The sequence below is a fragment of the Zygosaccharomyces rouxii genome, assembly GCF_000026365.1.
Source record: "Zygosaccharomyces rouxii strain CBS732 chromosome C complete sequence".
Classification (NCBI taxonomy): Eukaryota; Fungi; Ascomycota; class Saccharomycetes; order Saccharomycetales; family Saccharomycetaceae; genus Zygosaccharomyces; species Zygosaccharomyces rouxii.
This window is the reverse complement of record NC_012992.1, coordinates 1119394-1144173: the sequence shown is the minus strand read 5'-3', so window position 1 is coordinate 1144173 and position 24780 is coordinate 1119394. Positions and strand designations below refer to the sequence as shown.

General features: G+C 39.3%; 17 protein-coding genes and 2 non-coding genes across 19 annotated transcripts; 8 read left to right on the top strand and 11 right to left on the bottom strand.

Annotated features, from left to right (window-relative positions):
* Window positions 1–3: 3 nt before the first annotated feature.
* On the bottom strand, window positions 4–1308 carry PBP2 (telomere maintenance protein PBP2; the record flags this gene model as incomplete). Its single annotated transcript, XM_002496231.1, has 1 exon — window positions 4–1308. One exon carries the CDS (start codon window positions 1306–1308, stop codon window positions 4–6), a length of 1305 nt encoding a protein of 434 aa, XP_002496276.1.
* A 184-nt stretch (window positions 1309–1492) lies between these two features.
* Window positions 1493–2368, top strand: SWC5 (Swc5p; the record flags this gene model as incomplete). Its single annotated transcript, XM_002496230.1, has 1 exon — window positions 1493–2368. The coding sequence occupies one exon, from the start codon at window positions 1493–1495 to the stop codon at window positions 2366–2368; it is 876 nt and encodes a 291-aa protein (XP_002496275.1).
* A 63-nt stretch (window positions 2369–2431) lies between these two features.
* Window positions 2432–4585, bottom strand: ZYRO0C14630g (uncharacterized protein; the record flags this gene model as incomplete). Its single annotated transcript, XM_002496229.1, has 1 exon — window positions 2432–4585. One exon carries the CDS (start codon window positions 4583–4585, stop codon window positions 2432–2434), a length of 2154 nt encoding a protein of 717 aa, XP_002496274.1.
* Window positions 4586–4893: 308 nt separating this feature from the next.
* SNF4 (AMP-activated serine/threonine-protein kinase regulatory subunit SNF4) lies at window positions 4894–5868 on the bottom strand (the record flags this gene model as incomplete). The annotated part of the gene is made up of 1 exon (XM_002496228.1): window positions 4894–5868. One exon carries the CDS (start codon window positions 5866–5868, stop codon window positions 4894–4896), a length of 975 nt encoding a protein of 324 aa, XP_002496273.1.
* Window positions 5869–6170: 302 nt separating this feature from the next.
* Window positions 6171–6308, top strand: SNR20. The gene has a single exon (XR_002648395.1). It is a non-coding gene; the product is annotated as a U2 RNA (small nuclear RNA).
* A 374-nt stretch (window positions 6309–6682) lies between these two features.
* CDC20 (ubiquitin-protein transferase activating protein CDC20) lies at window positions 6683–8419 on the bottom strand (the record flags this gene model as incomplete). Its single annotated transcript, XM_002496227.1, has 1 exon — window positions 6683–8419. One exon carries the CDS (start codon window positions 8417–8419, stop codon window positions 6683–6685), a length of 1737 nt encoding a protein of 578 aa, XP_002496272.1.
* Window positions 8420–8784: 365 nt separating this feature from the next.
* Window positions 8785–9534, bottom strand: ARO5 (Aro5p; the record flags this gene model as incomplete). Its single annotated transcript, XM_002496226.1, has 1 exon — window positions 8785–9534. The coding sequence occupies one exon, from the start codon at window positions 9532–9534 to the stop codon at window positions 8785–8787; it is 750 nt and encodes a 249-aa protein (XP_002496271.1).
* A 192-nt stretch (window positions 9535–9726) lies between these two features.
* On the bottom strand, window positions 9727–9936 carry ZYRO0C14520g (uncharacterized protein; the record flags this gene model as incomplete). The annotated part of the gene is made up of 1 exon (XM_002496225.1): window positions 9727–9936. One exon carries the CDS (start codon window positions 9934–9936, stop codon window positions 9727–9729), a length of 210 nt encoding a protein of 69 aa, XP_002496270.1.
* Window positions 9937–12093: 2157 nt separating this feature from the next.
* On the top strand, window positions 12094–12194 carry ZYRO0C14498r. The gene is made up of 2 exons: window positions 12094–12129; window positions 12159–12194. It is a non-coding gene; the product is annotated as a tRNA-Trp (tRNA).
* Window positions 12195–12450: 256 nt separating this feature from the next.
* On the top strand, window positions 12451–12963 carry ZYRO0C14476g (L-methionine (R)-S-oxide reductase; the record flags this gene model as incomplete). The annotated part of the gene is made up of 1 exon (XM_002496224.1): window positions 12451–12963. One exon carries the CDS (start codon window positions 12451–12453, stop codon window positions 12961–12963), a length of 513 nt encoding a protein of 170 aa, XP_002496269.1.
* Window positions 12964–13012: 49 nt separating this feature from the next.
* Window positions 13013–13543, bottom strand: PCL5 (Pcl5p; the record flags this gene model as incomplete). The annotated part of the gene is made up of 1 exon (XM_002496223.1): window positions 13013–13543. One exon carries the CDS (start codon window positions 13541–13543, stop codon window positions 13013–13015), a length of 531 nt encoding a protein of 176 aa, XP_002496268.1.
* A 572-nt stretch (window positions 13544–14115) lies between these two features.
* Window positions 14116–15588, bottom strand: TRM5 (tRNA (guanine) methyltransferase; the record flags this gene model as incomplete). The annotated part of the gene is made up of 1 exon (XM_002496222.1): window positions 14116–15588. The coding sequence occupies one exon, from the start codon at window positions 15586–15588 to the stop codon at window positions 14116–14118; it is 1473 nt and encodes a 490-aa protein (XP_002496267.1).
* Window positions 15589–15745: 157 nt separating this feature from the next.
* RRP4 (exosome non-catalytic core subunit RRP4) lies at window positions 15746–16837 on the top strand (the record flags this gene model as incomplete). Its single annotated transcript, XM_002496221.1, has 1 exon — window positions 15746–16837. One exon carries the CDS (start codon window positions 15746–15748, stop codon window positions 16835–16837), a length of 1092 nt encoding a protein of 363 aa, XP_002496266.1.
* A 95-nt stretch (window positions 16838–16932) lies between these two features.
* OMS1 (putative RNA methyltransferase) lies at window positions 16933–18279 on the bottom strand (the record flags this gene model as incomplete). The annotated part of the gene is made up of 1 exon (XM_002496220.1): window positions 16933–18279. One exon carries the CDS (start codon window positions 18277–18279, stop codon window positions 16933–16935), a length of 1347 nt encoding a protein of 448 aa, XP_002496265.1.
* Window positions 18280–18479: 200 nt separating this feature from the next.
* On the bottom strand, window positions 18480–19649 carry DYS1 (deoxyhypusine synthase; the record flags this gene model as incomplete). Its single annotated transcript, XM_002496219.1, has 1 exon — window positions 18480–19649. One exon carries the CDS (start codon window positions 19647–19649, stop codon window positions 18480–18482), a length of 1170 nt encoding a protein of 389 aa, XP_002496264.1.
* A 200-nt stretch (window positions 19650–19849) lies between these two features.
* On the top strand, window positions 19850–20671 carry IPK1 (inositol pentakisphosphate 2-kinase; the record flags this gene model as incomplete). Its single annotated transcript, XM_002496218.1, has 1 exon — window positions 19850–20671. One exon carries the CDS (start codon window positions 19850–19852, stop codon window positions 20669–20671), a length of 822 nt encoding a protein of 273 aa, XP_002496263.1.
* On the bottom strand, window positions 20668–21480 carry HTD2 (hydroxyacyl-thioester dehydratase HTD2; the record flags this gene model as incomplete). The annotated part of the gene is made up of 1 exon (XM_002496217.1): window positions 20668–21480. One exon carries the CDS (start codon window positions 21478–21480, stop codon window positions 20668–20670), a length of 813 nt encoding a protein of 270 aa, XP_002496262.1.
* Window positions 21481–21572: 92 nt separating this feature from the next.
* Window positions 21573–23519, top strand: RAD34 (Rad34p; the record flags this gene model as incomplete). Its single annotated transcript, XM_002496216.1, has 1 exon — window positions 21573–23519. One exon carries the CDS (start codon window positions 21573–21575, stop codon window positions 23517–23519), a length of 1947 nt encoding a protein of 648 aa, XP_002496261.1.
* A 217-nt stretch (window positions 23520–23736) lies between these two features.
* PIB1 (phosphatidylinositol-3-phosphate-binding ubiquitin-protein ligase) lies at window positions 23737–24621 on the top strand (the record flags this gene model as incomplete). Its single annotated transcript, XM_002496215.1, has 1 exon — window positions 23737–24621. The coding sequence occupies one exon, from the start codon at window positions 23737–23739 to the stop codon at window positions 24619–24621; it is 885 nt and encodes a 294-aa protein (XP_002496260.1).
* Window positions 24622–24780: the final 159 nt, after the last annotated feature.

Sequence of the window (24780 nt, the reverse complement as noted above, 5' to 3'; positions counted from 1 at the left end):
TTATTATCTTTTCCTCTCCTTGTTAATTTTATCAATTTCAATCTTATTGCTTATTAGCATAATGGCAGCTTGTGATCCCATAGAAGTACCTCTAACGGTCAATTTCCTCTCGAGAGCACCACTAACTGGATCATCGATAAAGATGGAGCAACCAGTGGATTCCTTTATAGAATTAATATGCTTACCGTCTTTACCTATTATATTACCCACAAAATTCTCATCGATGTAAATTTCTTGTTGGACAATGGCCATAGTTTGGGCTACTGGCGTAGCTACAGGACCATCGATTATGCGAACGTTGGGAATCATAAAATTCGGTGTAAAAGCTGGTGCAGTTGCAGCATTAGCAGCCGTATACATGACTGGTGTTGGACGTTGTGGGACCGTTTGGGGTGTAGTACCCGCTGCCGGCACCATAAACATTACCCCAGAGCGTGGCAACCTTTTGCCGTTACGGTATTTATCAGCTGGATGATACTGATGATGCTGTTGATGCGAATAAACCATGGGTGACATTCCACCATTGAGTAAAACTGAATATAACGGACTTGGTTGGTAAAAAATAGCCTTTTTGAATTTAAAGGCATCTTTGCATGTTAGTATAGTTTGAGCCACATAAAAGGTAGCGATATGAAGGGCATCTGCAACACCTTCAATTGTAAGAATACGATCATTTGACATCATTAACTGTTCTGGCATAGCTGTCAATCTAGCGGCACTTAACTCTTCTACTTCCTTAAGTCTTGATCCATGTTTACCAATAACAACACCCATCAGATGATGTGATATGAGTAGATTTATGGTTGTCGGTATATCATCAAAACTCTTATCATTATTACCACTTCCTCTGTCGTTAAGTGTTCTTACAATCATACCAAAGGCTCTTGCCACATTTTCACAAGAACCTCTCACGTAAACGACCCTTTCAGGAACTCCTCTTACATTTTCAGAAACGTTGATCCTTGTGTTGGTCATTGATTTAATCCTTGAAATAGTCTCACCCTTATGTCCCACAATCATAGATGCTTGTTTCACTAGGCACAACATTCTTAAATGCGCTTGTCGGCTCCTTTGATCTCTTGCATCTCCTTCAGTGGCAACGTTGTCCACGGATTCTCCATCACTCAACCGACTCATACTCCTAGCATCTGAGTCCATAGATTCCATGGATGCTGTGGTGGGACATTCTGAATCATCGTGCAATGCTACCCTCTTGATCTCTGCCTCTAGTTCCTCTGCACAGTCTTCCTTCTTACGTTTCAACATGTTCAACGAACTTACTCCGTTTTCCCCCACATTAGCCATCATAAACAGCCTGTTGGGATCCTCAGAATTGCTTAGGTTGGTGATGATCTAAAGTGAGTCGTTATTGTTCAAACTCCTTTTCCTATACCACTTCGCGTAGGTCCTTTTAAAGGTTGATCAATTAGAGGTAACAGACAAATTTCAACCTTATATATTTAGAATCAAAAATAGACACGATCAGTTGCTAATGGTCCCAAAAGAAGGTGAAGAGGTTGATCAGCGACCTGAAATTGACCAAGAAGATTATAACGAGGAGGAAGACGAAGATTTTGATCCCAACAAGATCCAGGAAGGTAGCGATGAGGAAGATGAAGATGAGGACTTCAAGGGAGAAAACAACCGATCGAAGCCCAGTACAGACTACTCACGTATTGAAAGTGATACAGGAGGTCTCGTGAGGACTAGAAGAGCTCGTCAAGAGGAAGAAGAGAGGCAGAAAAGACACAAATATGAAACTCTACAGGTGGAATCAGTTTCTGAAAGTTCTGCAAACTTATGGGAGGAATTAAAGCATCAGGGATTGCAGAGGTTAAAAGGTGCTGAATGTAAGAAGTCCGTCCTAGATACTACCCAAGATGCTGATAACATGAATAATAGTTCATCAGAGAGACAAATTTTAATCAAAAGAAACTATAAATTTGCAGGAGAACTGGTACATGAGGAGAAAATGGTTCCTGTATCCAGTGCTGAAGCAAGGGAATATTTGAACAGTATTAAATTTCAAAAGAGCCAAGATGATACGAATAAAAAGTTCTTGTCAAGTGGGGTTGAAGAACAAAATGAACATAGAACTAATTTAAGAAGACCTTTGAAGCGACCACCTTTATTGGAACAGATAGTTTCAGGTGCTCTAAAACCTAAATTAACTACACTGGAAAAATCAAGTCTCGATTGGGCTTCATATGTGGATAAAGAAGGTATCAACGAAGAATTAACTCTGCACAATAAGGATGGTTATTTGGCCAAACAAGATTTTTTGAGCCGTGTGGAATCATTTAAAGATCAACAGTACAAGGATTTAAGACAGAAGCAATTGTCAATGCAGTTACAAAATGGAACATAATGTGGTTGAATATTAATATGATATCATTACTATCGTCTATGACAAAAAAAAGTTCTAGATATATTACAAGTGTGGTACTTTCAAATCTGTGAAGAGCATGTTTAAAATGCTGCAAATACCTTCACCAAGCACCAGTCCCGAGCTGAAAACAATCATCCTTGTCTTTGCGCCCATGTTAAACTGTTGACGGTTCATCCAAGTGCTTGCAAGCACACCGCCAATGAACCTAGCAATTGTGAAACTAGGTGTATTGTAGATACCAACGCCCACGGCAACACCAGATGGTATGTACATCAACCATTTACGATTACCCTCGCGATAACAATTCCTAATAAGTGATAAGAAAGCAAAAATACAACCTAGGAGCATGGAACAACCCAAGGCCTTTTCAGGAAGACCTTGGCCTGTTACCAATCTAGCACAATCGATCCATACAATGGCAGTGGGAATTCTAAATTGTTTATCTGGGATCTGATAAACCTTGTTGTAACAGATGTACATCACACTTGAAAGAATAATAGACCATATTGCCCCCACAATTTGCGCAATGAATTGAGCCCTAGGTGATGCCCCCAAGAGGTGACCAGTTTTCAAGTCTTGCATTAGATCACCAGCTTGTTGAGCACCGGATTCTGCGACACCGCCCGCAACCAAATTCAGAAGGACCGCACCCTTACGGTCTCGAGGCACCACTAGCGCAAATATTAGTTGAGAAATCTTACCGATACCACTAACTGGATTCAAATCAGTTTCCCCCAGTGCACGAATGCCCAATATTGACAGAAATAGGGCAATAAATAAAGCTGTAACCATGGCATAGACTGGAATAATTTCTAATCCAAATAAATAAATCACCAGTACAATGCATAGTAATGAAGAGATAATAATTCCACTGATGACGGTAGTCAACGTAACTAAGTGTTCATCAGCCACTTCATGATCGACATCGTCATAGACCAATTTCACAGTATTTGGGCGGTTGCTAGAAGAAGAAGTGGTGTAACGTCTATTGTTGATTACTCGTTCCTCCTCAAGTAAAATTGATTCAAACGAATCGTCCCAAACGTTGGTTAACAGCTTTGCTTTATCGTCAGTAAGCCAAAATTTGACCAATGATCTAACAGTAACTACTATGAACCCAACGACACTATCTACCACCATGATGGACAAAGAAGTCCAAAGAATCCATCCATGTACGCCTCTTTCCCAATCATCGACGCCAGCGTCCGGAGGTACCCAACCCACATGCCTTGCCAATGGAGCCAAGACACCCCAGCCGAGTATACATCCAAATAGCATGTACGAGACAGTTGGAAGTCCCATAATCATACCTTGGCCAATGTAGGCAGGTGAAGGTTGGAATTCCCACAAATAATTCTTAGAAAGTTTTTTACCAAATATAGGGATCGACCGTAATATTGGTAAGAAGTATGATCCAATTGTATAAATGGAGGAAACTGTAAAAGTTCTGAATAAAATTTGAATGTTCTCCTCATAACTAGTTTCATCTGCTCCATTTTCAGCAGAATCTACCTCTAATGCACTATATCCATCGGGCGATCCTCGTGCTGATAAGATACTATTTTCATGCTCTTGATCTTGATCTTGAGACAATGGAACTTCACTCAATCTCCTATTTCTCATTTGTAAAAGATCTGATCTAGAAACTTCCTGTAAGATTTCGGATCCATTGAGGACCGCTATAAGCATAGCGGTTGCACTACCACTGGGGAAGGGCAATTTTTCCCTGACAATCACTTGTTTTCTGAGAGGGACAGCTATAAATATCCCAAAGAATGCTAATCCTGCTGACCACATCAAAAGTTGGCCGATTCCAAATGCTTGACCCTGTTCTCTACTACCACCACTCTCTTCCTTAGTCAAGAATTTTTCGATTGCTGGAATTACACCAACAAATCCAAATGCTAGTGGCCCTGTACCCACTGCAACTGCCATACTTTGGACATAGACAGTTTCTACATCAGTAAAAGGAACATCATGAGGCCTAATGAGAGGCCAAACTTGTCTGAAGAACCAACATGCTAATAGGGCAGATGGTAGAGACATCATAGAGACCCACCCAGTCTGTAAACCGAACTGAAAATTCGATATTAAAACTAATGAGCCAATAATCAGTCCAACTACAGTAGCCCTCATTGTTATTTGTTGTATAGCAGGTTTGCTATCCCAGGCGACGTTAGGTTGTATGTCCAACATCGTGACTGCACCTTGATCTTCTTTCCAACTGTTAAACCTCTGTCAATGACTACCTATTAGCTACCGAACTGCACTTAACCTGTGTTACTCTAAATTTTTACAACCTTTTATATTGTTATCTTGGGTGGAGGTTCAAATGGATTTGGTTGAGCCATCGGAAGCGGAAGTTCATTGATTACTGATAAAATATATATATACATACATATAATGAAGAATTGAAATAAAAATAGCGAAACAGACGTTCCCTACTGAAGTAGAGCATCTAGTACACTATTTTCGTTATACATGTTCCATGAGGGTTCCTTCTATTACGATCCAGTTTCACCGAGTAAAATGTAACGTAGTATATCACTTAGAGTGAGGACGCCAGTGAGTTTACCGTCTTCATCGACAACGAAGAATCTGTGAACTCTTGATTTCCTGATGTGGTCCATTATAGTAGACAACTTATCATTCTTAGTACAGGTATAAACCCCTTCAAAGTCATCACTGCGTCTCATCAGGGCTTCACCCACGGAAAGTGATAAATCGTTGTAAATACCACCTTTAATAAGACCTAGAACATCAACGGCTTCATAAACATTGATTAAATGTCCTTCATCATCAACGATTGGTATAGACGCTACGTTACCTTGAGATAACAGTTGTATAACGTCAATTACAGGTGTAGTCATCCGGCAACTTGCCACCTCCTTTTCAGTAACAATATTCAATTCACCGATAGGTCTCCTCAAAAGATGGGTCTCTCTGCAGTTTAAAGCAACAAATTTCAAGATACGGTATTGGGTTAAAACTGAAACTACAATTTCCCTGTGGGTATCTTCGTCTTGATCAATCAATGGAATTCTACGGCTTGTTGAGTTCATCATCTTTATACACGCCTCGTACAACGGCCTTGCTGGATGAATCGAGGCAGTATCAATAGGTTCCACGCCAATTGCCCTTTCAATCTCTTTCAACCCATCTAATTGTAATTTATCCACCAGTTCGAATTTATCAGGATTTGAAAAGTAGTATTGTATTACGTTGATAAAATCACTAGAGGTTAAAAGACCAGCAAACCTCGAAGTCTTTGCATCCCAAAGAGGCGCTGAGACGATATTATTTTGTAAAAGAACATTTAATGATTTTTTAACCAATAGTGAAGTGTCTAAAACGATTAATCGATAGGATACAGGCAATACATCATAGGAGGTCTTACTCTTTAAAAATGCCCTTATCGATTCAACGGAAAACTTCTGTTCTAAAACAACGTTACCCCTACCCAAACCGACGTCGCCCATTCCGTTAGTCACTATATCGTTTCAATTGTGTTGTTTTTTTTATTGTAATTTTGATCGTAATCCGCCAATTGACCTTCAAAGAGCTACTCAATCCATCCAATCTGATGGAGAAACGACCAATACGATCTATTCAGAACCGGTTCTCTTTAAAAGTTGAAAGTCAAGCTAATCTCTAATGTTGGAGAGAAGGAAGTGTGTTACGAGCTCCTTACCTCCCTTTACCGGGTAACACGTATGAAATTTATATATAAGCGGACAAAACGCCGAAAAATAAACATGAACTTCTTTTGAACACTTTTTAAAAGGCCAATCTCTTTGCCATTTGGCTTAGATCAAGTGTAGTATCTGTTCTTTTCAGTGTAACAACTGAAATGACCTCAAGAAGGTTCATTACCTTTGTTACAGAGCCTTTTTTTGGAATTCCTTGCCCATTTTTTTAAAAGATGGGTGAGGGGGTAGAGGATTAGTAAGTTCTGTCGTCTTACGTATTATTGGGACTTTCCACTAAAGCTTAAGGTCCGTTTTTGGGTTCGGAGGGAATCTTTAAGGTTTCTTTCTGTAATAGATCAGGCTTGCCTGGTCCCCCAAGCTTTTGGGTCTTGAGTGAGGGAAGTTTCTTTGTATGGAGGCGATGGGTACTGGTTCGCCAGTGGCTTACGGCGTGTCGTGGTCCTTGCACACTCGACCACTTGATACGTATCTCTATGCCTTGTTGATAATGCATGAGTTCATGCATTGCAAAAAGGCTATTGAATTAAATTATTAGTGTATTAATACTGATTATAAGCGAATGAAAATAAATAAAATGCTATTATTATCTGATTAAAAATTCACTGGTCCTTCTTTTGGCGGTTGAAGATGTATCGTCACATTCATCCTCGTGGACTACCAAGTGACGTTCATCGTCAAGAGTTGATGAACTGCGTCCAAACAAACTAATGACGTCTTCAGCCGCAGCTTTTGATTTTTTAGCCCTTCTTCTTGGTTCAAAGACTTTGTAAAATTTCAAATTCTCATCACCACCAACAGTAGCTACTGTTGTACCGTCTGGTGACAGTTGTGAACAACAAATACGTGATTCATGAGCATTTACGATCTCCGCTACTTTGAATTTCGTATCGTAATTGTAAACTGAAACTGCATTACCTGGGTTACCACCTGTGGCAACAATCTCTCTGTTCATTGATGAAGATCCGGTTTGTGAATAGCTTTGACCCCAGTGTAATGATGATACTTGTGAACCTGTACTTATTGACGACACTTTAGCTCCTGTAGTGGTATTCCAAAAATGAATATGTTTGTCGGTTTGACCACCTCCTGTTGCCAGTAAATTGTTAACGTAGGGGCACCAGCTAATGGCTTTAACGGCGGCTGTATGTGATCTTTTGATCCACTGTGGCATGGAAACTCTTGTATCCCAAATCATTACTGTATTATCGTTACCTCCTGATGCTAATTGTAATCCATCATTTTTATATGAAAGTCCGCATACTTCACCACTATGCTCATCCCATGTGGAAACTACATGTTGTCTAATTCTAACGTCGTTAATTTGAATTTCACCACTACGTGCACCTGTAGCCACTAACGTTTCTAACCAGGATTGTGAACCAATCCTAACACCTAAACCAGATCTCATTGTCCTGACTAATGACATGGTTTCCACATCCCAAATTTCGGTATTACCATCATCTTTTCCAATGGAAATGTGACAATCATCATCAGACCAAATTACTGAAGAAATCATCGTAGTCTCATAATCTACAAGCATGGTTACATCACCTGAACTACCATTCCAAAGGTACAATGCACTTTCTAGGGCAATGGCAAGTACATTTTTTTGTGACCAACTCAATAAGTTCAAATAAAAATCGTCTTGGAAACCGGGTGCATCCAAGATTCTTTCTGGATTTGTATTAATTTTCCTCAATTTCATTAATTCATGCTGTGACTGTTGCTGTTGTTGTGAATGCTGTTGATAATTGTAATGTGTCCTTCTCTTCATGCTGTAACTCTGACGTTTAAAAGATGCAACTGGCGGCTGTGGCATATATTGTAAAATCTTTTGATTCATATCAAGACCACATGCTTCTGCAACCGTTTGTTTGAAAACCATCTTAGTCTGTGCCCTTAAATGGGTTGTAGGTGATGCATTTGGCGGCGGCAGCTCTTCTTCCAATGCTAGTGGATCTACCTTATTTTGTGAATTTCCCTGTAGTGTGGGGATAAACCTATCAGCGTGAGATTCTTCGCCATCTTGTTGTTGTGAATTGGGCCTTTCATCATCTTTGAAAAAACTAGAATTTCGCCTTACCATCGCTGGTGCTCCAATATTCAGCTTTGGTCTTGCATAGACTGATGGTCTAGTTGGATTTGCATTTAATGAAGTGGCACGTCTTAATGGTTTCTTGGTAATTTTACTATCAGAACCTGCTCTTGACCATGCTGAGGAAGATATAATGTTTAACTTGGCAGGGGATGTCAAAGAAAGTACTGATCTGTTAGCATTATTGGCTAGTTTCGATTTATTGTCCTGAGATGAATCGACCATATTTTACATCGACCGTCCTTCAATTTGGAGGAAATGAGGTATTAGCACTACAACTCAGATTTGCACAAGTTTATAAACTACTCGATTGCAGAACTTCTCAATTGCTTCTCAATTGAGCTCTGTTTTCAGAAATCTAAAAGGTTTTGATCTTCTAGCGCAAGTGAATTTGTGGTGATGAGCTTGGCAATTTGTTTACGGTTTGCCCATTAAGGCATCGACATGAAAGAAAAGAAAAAAGTATCACACTAATTAAAATCAACAAGAAAACATTATAGAAAAGGAGAAAAAAAAACTAAACTACAACAATTATGTTATGGGGTGTTAGGCAAATGCAGTTCAGAATGTTTATAATTTACAAGTTCAGTTTAGAAAACTCTTCGGCTGGAAATTTGCAATCTTGATTTGCGATCCCTAAGGAAGGTTGTGATGTCAGAGTGTTCGTTGTCCTCAATTTCTTGATTGAACTCCTTTAGGGCCTTTGATTCTTGTAGAATATCGTTAAACCAATGCTTATTCTCTGTATCGAAATTTTTAATTTCCTGCAAAAGAGAACTATCCACTAGAAACGTTTTGTCCGTTGAGCCCGTTTTTTCCAAATTTCTCATCAGTGCCATTAAAACGTAATCCAGGGATTTAAACTGTTCGAATGCTCTTTGGAAATCAGATATGCTTTCCGTCACAATCTTTCTGTAAAATTTCGATTGCGTGGGGATTTCAATGTGATTGCTGAGTACTTGTAAAAGGTGAACCAGTATAATGTGGATTTTTTCAATTCTATGAAGTAGGTGAGGGAAAAATTGGGAGATTGGCTCAAAAGTTTCACGGTTTAACTTTTGTAGTTGATCGACTCTCTGTCTCAAATAAACCAATTCCAATAGTCTTGGATGTCCCAGTGTGAAAAGATCAGGATGGGCATCTTTCTCTATACCTTCTGGATACATGAATTTTTCCAATAGAGCATCAACAAACTCTAACAGTGGATGGCAGAGTGAAAGTGTAAGCTCTTGACAAATCTGGTTTAACAGCTTCTGATTTTTTACCGTTGTCTTGTTACTGTCGTTAATCATTTTAGTATGCTTCTGTATAAGCTCTTCAATTGCGGGAGAACTAGTCATGGTGGTGGTAGATGTAGAAGTGTGGTGAAGCCTTAATATATATTTGTAGGTGGGTGATGGCTGCACAAGTAAAGTAAAGTTGCAAAGGTGAGCAATACTTGTTTCTTGATGTGAGTAATCGATCAACTGTTACTCATAATTTGTAGCGTTGATCACTTCTTTTCTTCTTTTGCCGAAATTTTTCAAAATTTGTCACTGACTCATTTTTTGCTGGCATACCAACCGACAAGTGGAAAAGTCCTTGGAACGAATCACGATAGCAGTAAACGGTTTACGATCTTGTGATAAAACTAGCAAAACTTCCGCAAAAGTTGCATTATTAAGGGAGTGGTAGTACGGCACAGTAATGAAATTAGGGATACAGACTATGTTCTCGAAGATCTCACAAAGTCTTGGAAACATGACAGCCCCATTCTATGTGAATGAAGCTTTTTTGATAACCTCATTGTAACTTGAGGAATCCTCGAGCCCCGCAGATTTGTAGAAACGAAACAAGAGTTCCCTCAGGAGCCTCACAGAGTCGGAACCAAGCGTTAGGCGGTTATTGAAGCTGCTACTGATCCGAGCTCGAGAGATTTTTTGTCATGGCTAGATATTTCGGAGTATCTGCACATCTTGACACCAGTGCCATTCGCAGGACAGATACTAGCTCGAGAAAGCAAATGTTGCCTGGGTCACTAGGTAATTGAGAGAATGCAAACCCCAGAACCAGACAACGCACAGCATATAATTGACCTAACTATAGTACTCTTTATAATATCCGAGTGTTAGAGAGGATGGAGGTGGGCGGCAAGAGGGCATAGAAATAGGTAGTCAGGCCGGATCTCGGGATCACTTTAGACGGTGATAAGAGAACGATTTGATGAAAGAAGCAGATGTTCTTTCATCGTACATTTTTCATGAAGTAGTATCCATGTAGCTGCCCATGCTATCTCAGTGGCCTTCAATTGGTCCTCTTGTCCATACCGTATGCATTTCCATTTTAGGTCTATGATGTACTCACAATCTTGTCGAAAGTGCCAGACGACTTCCTAAACGTTAATTCGTCTGTCCTCTACACTGCAACTTTTGGTCTATATGGATCACTGTTCTTTCATAATTTTACATAGCACCATAGTCTGACGGAGATCTAGCTTAGTATTCGAGTTTATTCGCTGCGCTCATTGTCAGGCTCATTTTCACTCTGATCCTCAGGATCCTTCTCAGAGCCTCCTCTTTTGTTGGTGTCTTTACCTCGAACGTCGTACCTAACCTGTAATTGAAAATTTTCCAAAGCATTATCTCTCGAGGTTAGTTTGATATTCACCCAAAATCCAGAAAGATGGCCAGGGTTGTTTGATCTAAGGCTTACTTTTAATCGCCCATTTTGTTTACATCTGACACCTCTAGATGGTAAAATTCCCAGCTGTTCTCAAAGCACCGTTTGGGATCTAGATATAACCGAGCACGAGTGTCTTTCGTTTGTATGATAAGAACCTCTTGTTCACGCTTATGACTCAGTAAACAGATTGCAAGCTTCCTGCATTGCCCGAGCTGAGCCTTGGAGGCTTCTGGGTCATCCCGAAGCGCTGAAACGATCCTCCTAAATAAGTGCCCTGGTACCATCGCATCCTTTCATCACAACCATACCCTGTTTCGTTGGCAATCATATTAGACGCCATCTCCTACCCAGAGCTCCCGGACATTGGCGGCAATAATTTGTAGTTTGTGGGATTGTCCTAAAATTGTTTTGGAAGATATAAGGATTTTTACTTTACACAAACCAAAGTGCAATCTTAAAGGTTTTCAAAGAATCGCTGTAATCGAGATCTTGCATTCACAGGATCAATGAAGCTTTCACTGATCGTTTTGGTAACAACTGATTCCTTCTTTCCTCGACCTAAAATTTCGTCCTTCCTCGATTCAGGAATGCTTATACCAGAAGCAACTAGGTCACGAAGCTTTTCAGCAAAGTATTCTTTGTCTTTATTTGGACTTATGCGCTTTTAGGCGCTTAAGGATAGTATTTCATACCATATAAGGCTCCGGCCAATCCAAGTTGAATAGGCTCATATCGTATGGGGACTTCTTTAAAGGGTATTTCACATAAAATATGGTCAAAAAAGGGTAGTCTAGATAATTTTAGGCTACGTTTACCATCCCTTTGGTTGTCCAAAGTATATTCTCTGCGTACATAACAGTGTAAGAAAAAAATCATAAACATTCTTAGCTCATAATCGAGCTTGAATTCTGGTGGACATAGCCGGTAAAAAGCAGGTCCTTTCTGATAACTTTGAGGCTTCTTAAGCGAGGATCTAGTGGATTCTCACATATCGAGTTCGGAGAGAATGATTAGATACAAATCCAACATAATGTTTATCTTTGCTTGAAAATCTCACTTTGGATTTTCAACAGAACGTCTAATGCTCTGATAGATAGATCAAAAACCTTAGTAGTATCATAGTCCCTTAAATTAAGTATCAATGCCCATATGCAAGAACATACGATGTTTCAAATCACCCAATTAGCTTAAGAAAGCAAAAGTGCCAAAAAATGAACTCCCTTCAACAGATGGACAGTGAAGCGGTGGCTCAATGGTAGAGCTTTCGACTCCAGTTAGATCCTGGAAATTTCCGGAATTGGCAATCGAAGGGTTGCAGGTTCAATTCCTGTCCGTTTCATTCAAATTAATTTTTTCTTTTTCTCGAACTACAATAGACTGAGAACAAGCAAAGAGCATCTCGAGTACCTAGAGTTCTGTCAATTCTGCATCTCTTTGGCGCTTCTGAATTCATTATTTACACTTATATCCAATCTTGCGACAACTTCCCTTGTGACTCTCTACCATTTGTTTAGCAGGAGTAAATTAAGTACGTCTGAAGCCACACACACACACACACACACACGCTTCACCGACACTCAACAGCACCACTAACCATGGCCCATCATGCTGATTTTACCAATTTCCAGTCTAATGATAGGAAAGAATCATTAGAATTGCTACTTCAACATTATGAAGCTCTCAGCTCTGAACAAGACAATTGGGTTGCCAATTTATCCAATGCATCGTCGTTGATTTGGTATGCCTACCACTCGCTTAATGTTCCAGTTAATTGGTCTGGTTTCTACATAACTGCTAGTGAAGGTCAATTGCTATTGGGACCATTCCAGGGTAAGGTCGCCTGTCAATCCATTGAATTTGGCAGAGGTGTTTGTGGTAAAGCTGCATCTGACCAAGTTACACAAGTGGTGCCTGATGTCAACAAGCATCCTGACCACATTGCATGTGATGGAGAAACAAAGAGCGAAATCGTTGTCCCTATCGTAAAAGAAGGCAAGACACTAGGTGTTATAGATATCGACTGTCTTGACCTAGAAGGATTCGGCGAAACCGATAAGCAAGCCTTGGAAAGACTAGCGGAATTAATAGTTAAAACATGCAAGTTCTAATGACGAAAATAAAAATGTAAAAAACCAAGAAAGCTTGATACATATACGATTATTTAAATTTAGACAATGCTCTCATCCTTTTCTCTAAATCGTATAACTCTGCATCCTTGATGTAAAGGTGATAATCCAACTTGTCCAAACACCAACGTTCCATAGTCGACATTTCAGCCGGCGTTAGCCCAGAAACAAGGCGCCAGGTTCTAAACGACAATGTTTTATCATTGAGGAACTTGTTTGATATGATCAGACAGGACAGATACACTTTCTTTGCGCATTTCGCAAAATCATCCCCATTTTCGTCTCCCATAGTCTGATAAATATTCTCCACATATGCTGCAGCCAAAAGTGCCGATCTCCTATTACACTGTGACCTCCTCAAAAGTTCCTTCAAAAATCTGCGAATACTTTTATAATCATCCTTTGCGGTAGTCTTTGTATTCAGAGTCAAGAAAAGTGCCATTCTATCCACCAAAGACTCGTTAAAAACATTTCTCTCCAAATTACTCGATGCTCTTGGAGAACTTTCCACAGATTTGCTGCATTCTCCATATGGTGGAGTCTGATAAGCAAAACACTGCATTTTCTGTTAAATACAAAACTCTATTATTCCAAAAACCAACCAAATGACAACTAGCTTTAATTAATGCAACATTCTAAACCCTTTTCAAGCCTGAAAAAGCTTAGAAAACAAAAGCCATTTTAAACTGTACTATCCAATACCCAAATAAACCAACAAAATACAAAATCAAATCAAATCAAATCAAATGCAATACTTTCAATGCCAAAAGATAAGCTGTTAATATTTACTCCTTAGCAGCACAGGAAAAAAGCAATATAGTTGTCCTGCAAAGAAGCGTTGAGTAATCTTCCTTCTCAACTTCTTAATATACTGATTCCGAAGGAAAGGAATCTTTATTCTTCAGATTATCTTCCTCCTTGTTCTTTTCTTTTATATCTTTCAAGTTTCCAAGTTCATCCTATGACGCATCGGTTCGGATAAAGTTAGTCATAAGCGAAATGACTAAAAGACAAGAAACATTTTTCTACATCGCAACTGATCCTCTACGAATTCCATGCATCCATTTGTCTGCGAGAACATTCTATAAGTCAGACTTAAAAAAAGTAAAGATAATTATGTACAAGTCCTTGGTGCTACTGCTCTGCGTATGCCACATCTGTGGGTAGCTGGAAGCTCGCACAGAACATCGGTTTGGTTGGCGACACCTTACGCACTAGGTGGAATTTCACCTGAGTAATCGCTAGCGTTGATTCATCCGTTTGTAGTTCATCAATGATTCTTTGGTAAACTCTTTTATGTAGTTCCTCCATTGCCGGCTCCTCGTCATTGGAGTGCTTTTCGAAGCAGTGGACGTGAATCCATGGCATGTTCTTGATGTTTGTTCCCTTCAATAGTCCTCTGAAATGGTGCAAAAAAGTTATTGCACTGTCTGGTAGATTCATGACATAGTGGTTGATTTCTTGTGGGATCGGGATCTCTCTTTCGTGCTGTGCTGGTGGTTCTAGGGTCTTTTGATCGTCTTTCTTCTGTCTCTTTCTCCTGTTGTTATTATTTAGCGGTATGAGGATTTTACCACCATCTGATTTTGACCATTGTTCCACTAGACGTGGCGATTCACGTATGAATTGTGCACCATCCATCTCAAACGGTTTCACCGTGTGTGCCACTTTGTTCAGCTGGATATTCTCTTGCAGATATTTAAAGCTGTCAGGATTCAAATCATTGGCAAGTACAAGCACTTTTTTCTTACCAGCTGGAATGGCAAACGGTCCCACACCTGCAAATACGTCACATACGATCTGTCCTGGCTGGAAAAATTGTGATACTAATCTATCATGCTCCGTATGTAGTCTTGAATTCCAATAGACTTTGCTGAAATCAAATTTGAAAATACAGTCCGATTCTCTTTGTTCCACTACAAGACTATCATCTCTGCCTGCAATTACTTTCATGGGAAAAGTACGGAATTTGGTGGCAATCGAACTGACTTTATCGACAACGGTCTCAATTCTGCCGTTCTTATCCAGAATCACCTGTCCAATAAACGTATCATAAGGTTTGAACTCTTCACGTAGATTTAAATGGGCAATGTGTCCCGTTACAGTGAAACCTGTTGGGATATCATGTAATAGGTCTTCCGGTAATACGGCTCTCAATATTTCATCAGTTTTCCAAAAATCGTACTCTAACACTTTCTCATACGGCAGAATCTCTGCATTTGCATTTTTTAAAAACTCTAGTGCTTCCTTAGGCAGCTTTTGGTAACATTCATCCACTTTGGTGATTGAATCGTGCAGTAAAACACCTTTCTTTACGGTATCGTTATCATTGTTACTAGTATTATCTTGTCCAGGTAAGGTTTCCAGCTTTGCGACGTGAGGAATACGTGGTACTCTTAGAATGCAATCCTTAAACTGTTTGGAGAACAAACTGATATTTCTTGGATCTGGAAAACTGACTACACATAGTGGAACCTTGGTGATGAAGAACGATCTATCGAGAGTTCTCATGTTTCTGTTCACAGGTGGTTGGAATTTTAACATTGTTGGGTTTAGATTCATAGCTAGTCGTCTCAATTGCCTCGGTAATAGACTCTGAACACTCATTCACTGGACATTAGATCCAATTTTCTTGTTCTTGTTAGTTCAACATTGGAAAATTTTCATTGAACCTGTGTGCAAGAAACCATGCGATGAGCTTAGCTAGTTGAAATACTACTAACAAGAACAGAAATAGAGGTTCCAAAAGAGCTAAAACCAAACCATGTCAAGTATTATTAGCATTGCAAAGAGGAAAGGAGCTTTCCAACAATCGATTGATGCTGGTTTTGAGTCAGGAAGCGAAGATGAAGATGTAAACATGTCGGATTCGATAGACAACGGTCCTACGCATACCCAGGAGTCTAATTCCACAGAGGGACACATTGTGACTCCAGGTGAACTGGTTACAGATGATCCAGTTTGGATGAGAGGTCATGGTACTTATTTTCTGGATAATATGACCTATTCATCAGTGGCAGGTACTGTATCAAGGGTCAATAGATTACTTTCAGTTGTACCGTTGAGATCTAGATACACTCCAGAGACTGGTGACCATGTCGTGGGACGTATCGCAGAAGTCGGTAATAAAAGATGGAGAGTTGACATCGGTGGTAAACAACATGCAGTGCTCATGTTAGGTTCGGTGAATTTACCTGGTGGGATATTAAGGCGGAAATCTGAAAGTGATGAGTTACAAATGAGAAGTTTCCTCAAAGAAGGTGATCTACTAAATGCTGAAGTGCAATCTTTGTTTCAAGATGGTAGTGCCTCCCTCCACACAAGATCATTAAAGTACGGGAAATTAAGAAACGGTCAATTTTGCCAAGTACCATGTTCATTGATTGTTAGATCGAAAAACCACACACACAATTTGCCTGGTAATGTCACGGTAGTACTCGGTGTCAACGGATACATATGGTTGAGAAAGACTTCGAAAATGGATATGGCAAGAGACGCACCTTCAGGTATATCAGCTCCGGGTCCCTCCAACGGTGCCCCCATAGGCGCAAAGACATTGAGGTCATCTGATAGCGTTTCCATTACTAGATTAGAAGAAGAATCGTCTTGGCAAATATATTCTGATGAAAATGATCCCACCATCTCCGTATCGTTAAGACAGACCATTAGCCGTTATGCAAACGTGATAAAGGCGCTTGCCTTTTGTGAGATTGATATAACGCATGAACGTATTGTAAGCGCATATGAAGCAAGTATGGTTTACCCCAGTGTGGGTTCATTGATAGATAGGGAAGTAATGGAAACTATCGGTCAAGATGTATTAACAGCAGAAAAGATGAGAGGAACACCATCTTAATTAAAAGTAATATATTTGAAAAATATGTACAGGAATAAATATATGTATATATGTATATATGTATATGTATATATGTTTTTATTTTAATGTGAATTTTAATCCCTGGATTTTTTAGCCTCTTCTTCTTTCTCTTTGAGACCAGATTGGAAGTATTTCTCAATGAATCCAATTTCATTCTTCTTCTTAATATCACCTTTTTTCTTGGCGACTATACACCAAGTGGTACCCAAATGAGTCCTACGTTCCTCCACAATCTCTAATCCTGAATCATCTAAAATTTCACCAATGTCTAAATTCCATCTACATCCCCAAGTTTCTAAACGTTTTTCAGCTCTTTTATCTAGAATTTTATTCACAAAATCGTATTCACCTCTTCCATGCTCCAAGAGAATAATTCTTCCACCAGGTTTTAGTAAGAATGCAAAATTCTTTAGTGCTTTAACAGGATCCTCATGAGAACATAATCCAAACGCTTCCAGAACAGTATCATATTGTACCTTAGTAGATCCCTTTTTCACAACGTCGATATCTTGGTTAGCTGTGTTTAAATCTTCTTTAAAACCATCCTTGTGACTTCCTTGGGCTAAATCCACTAAATTCTCTGCTTTACCAACAACAAATGCTGCTTTTTTAAAGGTAGGGAAAATATCTCTGAATTTTTCATGTGTTATTTCTATCATCTTTTCTGAGGAATCAAGAAATGTAATTGAATTCAATAGAGAAGGATCCAAGTATTTGATATTTCTACCAGTACCACAAGCCACTTCCAATACATCACCTTCACAATGGCGCATTAGCCATTTACGCCTTTTGCCCATAAATATGGCTCTTTCTTCAAAATTAACACCTTCATCATATTCATTTGCCTTATGATCGTAAAAGTCGGTGGTATCTCTTGAGGGTAGAATATTTTTATTCAATTTATTTTGGTCGTTCTTCTCCAGCTGGATTCCATCAAAATTCTCTATACCTTGTTCTTCCCTCATTTTATTATAAATATCCAATTTCAAACGGTCTCTGGTTCTTAGACAATTTCTTAGTTCTTTGATCCTCAAATTCTCATACTCATTGGTTTTACCTGCCAACTGCTTTTTCCCAAGGAAATCCAATTCTTTCTCCTTATGATACAGTCTCTTCATATACCACCCACCAAAGAGCAGGAATACGGCGTATACTCCAATTAAATATTTAGTCATTCCCTTAGAGAACTCCTCAGATCTTGTAATCGCCCCCCATCTAACCCACCAGACATCGGAATTTAACTGCTCTTCAAATTTCTCCCTAGCCAAGTCTTCCTTGGATTTTGGTCGACGAACTCTTATGTTAGGTTTAGGAACAAACGTAGGTGTACTCTGACATCTAATGAAACTGGTTCGAACTATCTTACACCTCGATAAGGGTAAAAAGGTTCTGGGAATTGACCTGTAAGCAGGAAACAACATGATAGAGAAGCCTTTTCAACCGGTTTTCCTAGGAATTTCGTAATACTTTTAGGATCATCTCAATGGGATAATTTTTCAAATCTTCGAGCAATGTTGGAAAAATAACCAAAAGGTACTACTACTATTAACAAGGCTAATAATAACTGTAACTATAAATTCGTAACTACTTTATCCTTTGAATTTTTAAAATTAGTTTTTATCTAATTTGTCTCTTCAGGTTTTAGCAATGGTTTACCATTTGCAAAAGTTGCCGCCACGATTAGAGGGAAGACGACAGTAGCGTCACAATAAACTTTAACCGATTTAGCACCAGATTTGATCTTACCCCAAGAAATAGCTTCATCAGGTCTGGCACCAGCATCGGAACCATCGAATTCTTGTCCCGTGTTAATATAGACCGCATAGTCCGCACCATTTCTCATTAAGCATGCATTGGCGATGTGGTGTTTGATTAATCCACCTCCCAATATAATCATACCGGCTCTAGAAGACTCCATTGACAAGGAATTGATCTTACGGATATCACTAACAATGTCTATCCTGAGTTGTTTAGGGGATGCCTTGAACGTATGGAAAAACAACATGTCACCAATAGAACCATCTGTTATAGAGGGACAGAACACTGGAATTTTATTCTTATGAGCCCAGTACATGACAGATGACTCGTCGTTGATTTCCTTACCTAATCTGTCAATCATTTTAGATGGCGTCCAGATAGGCGAATCGATGTCAGTGTTGGCGTCAAGGCACTCTTTACCATGTTTAGCGACGTATTCCTCTTGTTCTTCTAACATTTTATCCAAGATGGGAACAATCCACTCTTCAAACTTACAGTAGTTGTCATTGGGCACTAGCAAATTACCAATACGATTCATACCTTGGTCACGTAGAGTAGATCCACTTAGTGTGAAGTCACCAAGATAAGTAGGAGCCAAACATTTGATCAAATCTTCTTCAACACCACCTGCAGTGGAAACAATAGCACTAACCATGTTATGTTGCACTAAAAATCTAAGAGTTTCACGAAGTCCAGAACTGATCAGATTTGAAGTGTAACCAATAAATATAGTAGTCTTTTGATAACCATTTTCATCGAAAGAACCCTTTTTTTCATGATCTTCCAATTCATCAATGTGCTTACCTCTCCAAGATCTCATCTTATCGACAATTTCGCATGCTTCACCCAAAGTACTAGCTTGAAATCCCATCTTTCTCATGGAATTAATTAAATCACTAGCTTTCATATCAGTAGCCTCAGGTTTCGAATAATCGATACCATCAACCTCGACCAGATCCTGGGGGACTGGTGCTGATTCTTTCAAAACAGCTTCAGCCAGTAAATCTGGCAATTTCTCATTAGCTTTCGACATCGGTTAAACAGTTGGATATAGATACTGGCTCTAGAAGATTCAATACCTTGAAAATGTGTTAGTTGGGTTGTAAGATCTACCGTAATTTTTCATTTTTTTTTTTTTTTTTTTTTTTTTTTTTTTTTCAATCAAGCGATGAGATGGGATGGTCCCATAGTAATGTGTGGTGAAGAGCTCAATCTACAAGCATCCGCATTTCTATGAGAGTTGTGGTGGAAGGAGGTGCCAATGTGCTCATTGACTATGGCGATCCCAATTGGCTCTATCGATTGTGTAAGAAATTTCCTGAATCGCTGAGGCTATGTAACCAGTACACTTCGGAAAATTTCCGTTTCATTGATGGGGAAATGAAGCCTTTTTTTGGTGATCTACTGTGCCCTATGGAGTTGAAATCAGTTCCTACAGATCACTTAGAGCTTATAAGGAATTATATCACAAATCTGGATGATAACCAAGTCATACTGTTAAAAATAAAGCAGTTAAAAGGCAGTTCATTCCGAGAAACACTTCTTCACGATCATTTCACTAGCATATACCGGTCTAATGAAGGGGTAATTCTCATGGAAATAAAACCCAAATGGCTTTTCAGCCGTCTCAAATATTGTAGGAATTGTACTCACAACGTCATAAAGGGTAGGAAAATAGACTATTGTTATAAGGTTCTCTTAAATAATGCTCAGCATTTCCGTGATATCGTTTCCCAATGCGAGTGTGTGCCTATGGAGTTCATAGAGGACATGATTCGATATTTTAGTGGCCCGGACAACATTCTAAGTATTCTTCATGATGCCCAGAGAGAACTAGAAGTCAAGTGGCTAGATCCCACAAATTCTGAAGATGTAAGTGACGAATTGCTACGTTGTATGACTCTTCGTGACGTTACTTGCTTTCTGGAATGGCATCCAGGTTTACCGATTAAAGTGAGTGTGGTAGACGTAGATTTGAAACTCAGGAACAAATGGACTCACTGGTTGAGAACCCATGAAAAGTTGGAAAGTTGCGAATCAAAAGTATTTCACTAGATTTGAGCCCACACGTAGATCTTGTCATGCACTTTCTGGTCCCTCATCCATATTGAACGCTCGTTAATACAAACATCCATGTTCACTTCTGGATAGATGAAATTAATATTTTTATATTTAACCTTAGAGATGGGTACCTTCCAATGGTAGTGTGCAAATGCCATCAAAACTTGTACTGCAAAAGGTCCTTGGACTATAATATCTCTATAACCTTCAACGTCTTGACAATAATTCTTGTCCCAATGAACCTTGTGTGAATTTAACGACAATAGAGTATAGGATATGATATCCATTTCACTAAACTTGAATTGGCTAATAACTTGACCTTGCAAATGATCTGGTTTAATCATATCATTCACGGGCGAATTGGTATATACCAGAGTTCTAAGCTCACGAAGGTTTAGTTCACCTTCTAATGACAATATGGACCTTTGCATGCATACAAAATAATCAGTACGAATTTTTTTCACGAATTTGATGCTCTCTTGACAAACGTATTCTTGATCCATCATTAAGGGCTTCAGCGATTCTAACTCACCTTGAGCCCATACACGTCTCTTCCAGGTAATGGAGTCGTTGGAAAGCAATCGGGAAGGGCTTTGATAGTCCAAATATCCATCACTGCTTAGCTGCTTTAGTAATGGATTAAAATACAGTAAACTTTCACCAAGATTTAAATGATTTATACCGTGAAGGGTAGTAATTCTATCATTTAAAAGCGTCTTGAATCTATCCAATTGGTGATAACTCAAATGATCCCTGATGGTCCATTGTAGCCCCCTGAGCCCCGTAGTGGAATGAGGCGGCATGATGAAGAATTATACTTGAATAGTTAATTGTTGTAATGTGGAAGATCGCATATACATGATACTCTTAAAAACTAACAAGCACAACAAACCGTATGGTCAAAAGGTCATCAAGTCAAGTACCACAAGAATCGAAGCGCCAAAAGAATGTTGATTTATTTTATCAAGATGACGAAGACTTAGAGGATGAAGATGAGTCCTTCATGGATGAAGACGAGTGGGAAGATGTCCCTTTAGATGGTGTGCACATATCCGTCCCCAAACCAGAAAGACAAGAAACCACCAAAATCAAAAGGAAGAGTCCACCACAGTATCAGAGACTTAAATATGGTCTTCATATTGCTTGCATTCCATTCATGTTGAAACTGCTCAAAGAAAGATCCATGTGGGTCCAGGATGAAAGGCTCAATAGAAGGCTTCGACGTAGTGTCCCCAAAACGATTGTTCAGAGATATGAGAAATGGACGGAGGAAAAAGATTTCGAGAAATTAGGAACGCTTCTCCTAGGACTAGTATTTTGGTTTAGATCACACTATCAGATTAATTCCAATGGATTCCGCCAGAACTTCAATCGTTTACAATATTTGCTTAAGTATTGTGATGACGAGAAGAAATCTCAGTTGTATGCCGACGTACTGAACCATCAGGATTGGTTTTATGGCCAAAGGCCAATTTGTGAGGGAGGTCTTGAGGATATTCGATTGATGGCAAAGAATAAGAAATCTAACAGAGACATCTTGGTGGTATTCTTTTGCATAATTATTAAAAACCTGTTACCAAAGGATACCAGAATCAGTTTATGCTTTGCGCTGCCTCTACATGACTACGAAGTTTCATGCAATAATGTCAAGTGGCAAATGAAGAATGGAGTCGGGCGGGTCCCTGATAGGTTTGATACTGACTTGTTGCTGCCTTATTTCTGGTTAGAACTTAGGTTCCCAGAAAGAAGCCATGAGTTTTACGTTATTGATCCAGTGGTACATCCGAAGCAGAAAGAGATTGTAACAAGACATAATGAAGACGAGCCAGTGACCCACTTCCAACCGTACATGGACGTTAAGGTAAATTATAAGCAAAGGTTTCACTATGTTGTGAGTGTGGAGTGTAATAGCGGTGTCATGCAGGATGTTTCACCCAGATACCTGCCCAATTTATGGTATCGATATTTTAAACCGCGACCATCGACAATTATCTCTAAGTCTTTGCATAGAAAGAGTTATGATGTGTTTATGAAGTTTTTAAGACGCTATCCGATAAGGAATTCGAGTTCAATGGAGCTAATAGCTACCAAACACTATTTCATCCCAACGACATTAGTAGAATTGAAGAGATCACCTTGCTTCGTCATCCCATCGTTGCTCAAGAGAAACGAAACGTTGAGATTTGAGTGCAGTAGAGTTGCAACATTTAGAAAGGAACCGGTTTTTCTGAGATGCGATGTCATACTATTAAAGAGTCGACAACATTGGGCTCAGCTGGGTAGATCAGTCAAATCAGATGCAAAACCACTGAAATACAAAAAATATGTTTCCTTGAAGAGAAAACGACAACGCTCATTAGACCCTTATGAAGTAAGAGAATTATTTTCCATTGAACAAACAGTGCCAACCCCGAAACTACCCAGTACCTACAGAGACCAAAATGGCCAAGAGCGTGCAATAACGGATGTGGACTTTTATCGGAATGAATTTAACCATGTGGAAATTTACAGTCCCACTACTATACCAGATGGTTTTCACCTTCTACCTATAAAAACCAAATCTTGCATCAAGCATCTGAACAAAAAGTGTCAACGCCTTGGTCAATCCAAAATTAAGTATGTGGAAGTCGTAAGTGGGTTTGATTTTCGACAAAAACCAGGCTATGCAATGCCCAAGATTCAGGATCTGATGGTATCTTCTCATGACTACTATCGAACAACAAGTTTTCTCAAAATATGGGATCAACTAACCGGACTCAGCCATTGGAAAGAATTTTTAACCAACCTCCAGATACATAGGCGGCTAGACGACGTGTATGGTAGACTGGAAGAGTCCTTGTAGTCCAGCATATGTCAATTTGTATATGTTCAACTGTATTATGTATCATGTGACTGATATCTTGCATCAATTACCGGCCCTTGATTGTAAAGCTCATCGATTTCACACATACAAGAACATATAACAAAGCATATATAGGTTAAAAGTGGGACTTTACAGGGCTCTGGACATTTGCTGGTATTCGAAGGAGCTATTTAAGCAAGTTTCAAAAGTCGACAAGATGATTGATGAAACGAGTTTTGTTAATAACTTTGCTCAGTGGCAGCCGGATCAGAATATGAGAAATTGCCTTAATTGTCATACCGCTTTCTCATTTCTAGTTAGGAAACATCACTGTCGATGCTGTGGTGGTATATTTTGTGGATCTTGCACCGATAAGTTTGCTCGTTACGATAATAGTCGCGTTCGAGTTGTCAAAAGATCAAATACTGAAGATGAATTCCCACCTTTTAGGACTTGCGATTCCTGCCACGATAATTTATTACACATGGGATTACTTCTTTCGCCCTGGGGTAAACGTTTAGAAGTTACAGGATCACCTCCAGTTATGGAGGATGCAGGCGGTGGGGGTAACAGTAATGGTGGTGGAGGTACCTTTAGCGATTCACCCACACCGACTTATGGACCTGGTGAAGTTATGAAAAATGCGAATAATGCAGTAGAGAGTAATAGTCCACAGGAAACCACCGCTGATGTACGACGTGGTGATTTTGATGAGGAAAACTCTTGTCCCATTTGTAATGCGTTCTTGGGGGATTTCGAGAGTGAGATGAGAGCTCAAGAACATGTGGAGAAGTGTATACGGATTGCAGAGATGACCCAACAACACCATGGACTCCGGAATGAAATTGGTAGTCCCACTTTCCAGAATCGAATGCTAGTTTACAAGATTCCTCCGGTAGAAGATCAAGATCAATTCCCAGAATGCCCTATATGTTTTGAAGAGATGGTTCCTGGTGATAAAGTTGGTCGCTTAGAATGTCTGTGTGTTTTCCATTACAAGTGTATTAAAAGTTGGTTTCACAAGAAGGCTCAAAAAATGAAATCTAACGACGTTAAATATATTGGCAAGAATTGTTGCCCGCTACATGATGCTGTTTTTTAAATTGTTAATCTATCTTATGGAAACGGTTTGGCTTGATTTTATTTGCTTTGGTTTATGGATTTATACATGGTGTTTTATTGTATTATCTTTTGCATTAATTAATACACTATTTGCTTTAATTTACATCCCCCCTTTTGACTAGTGGTTTGTTGTATAATG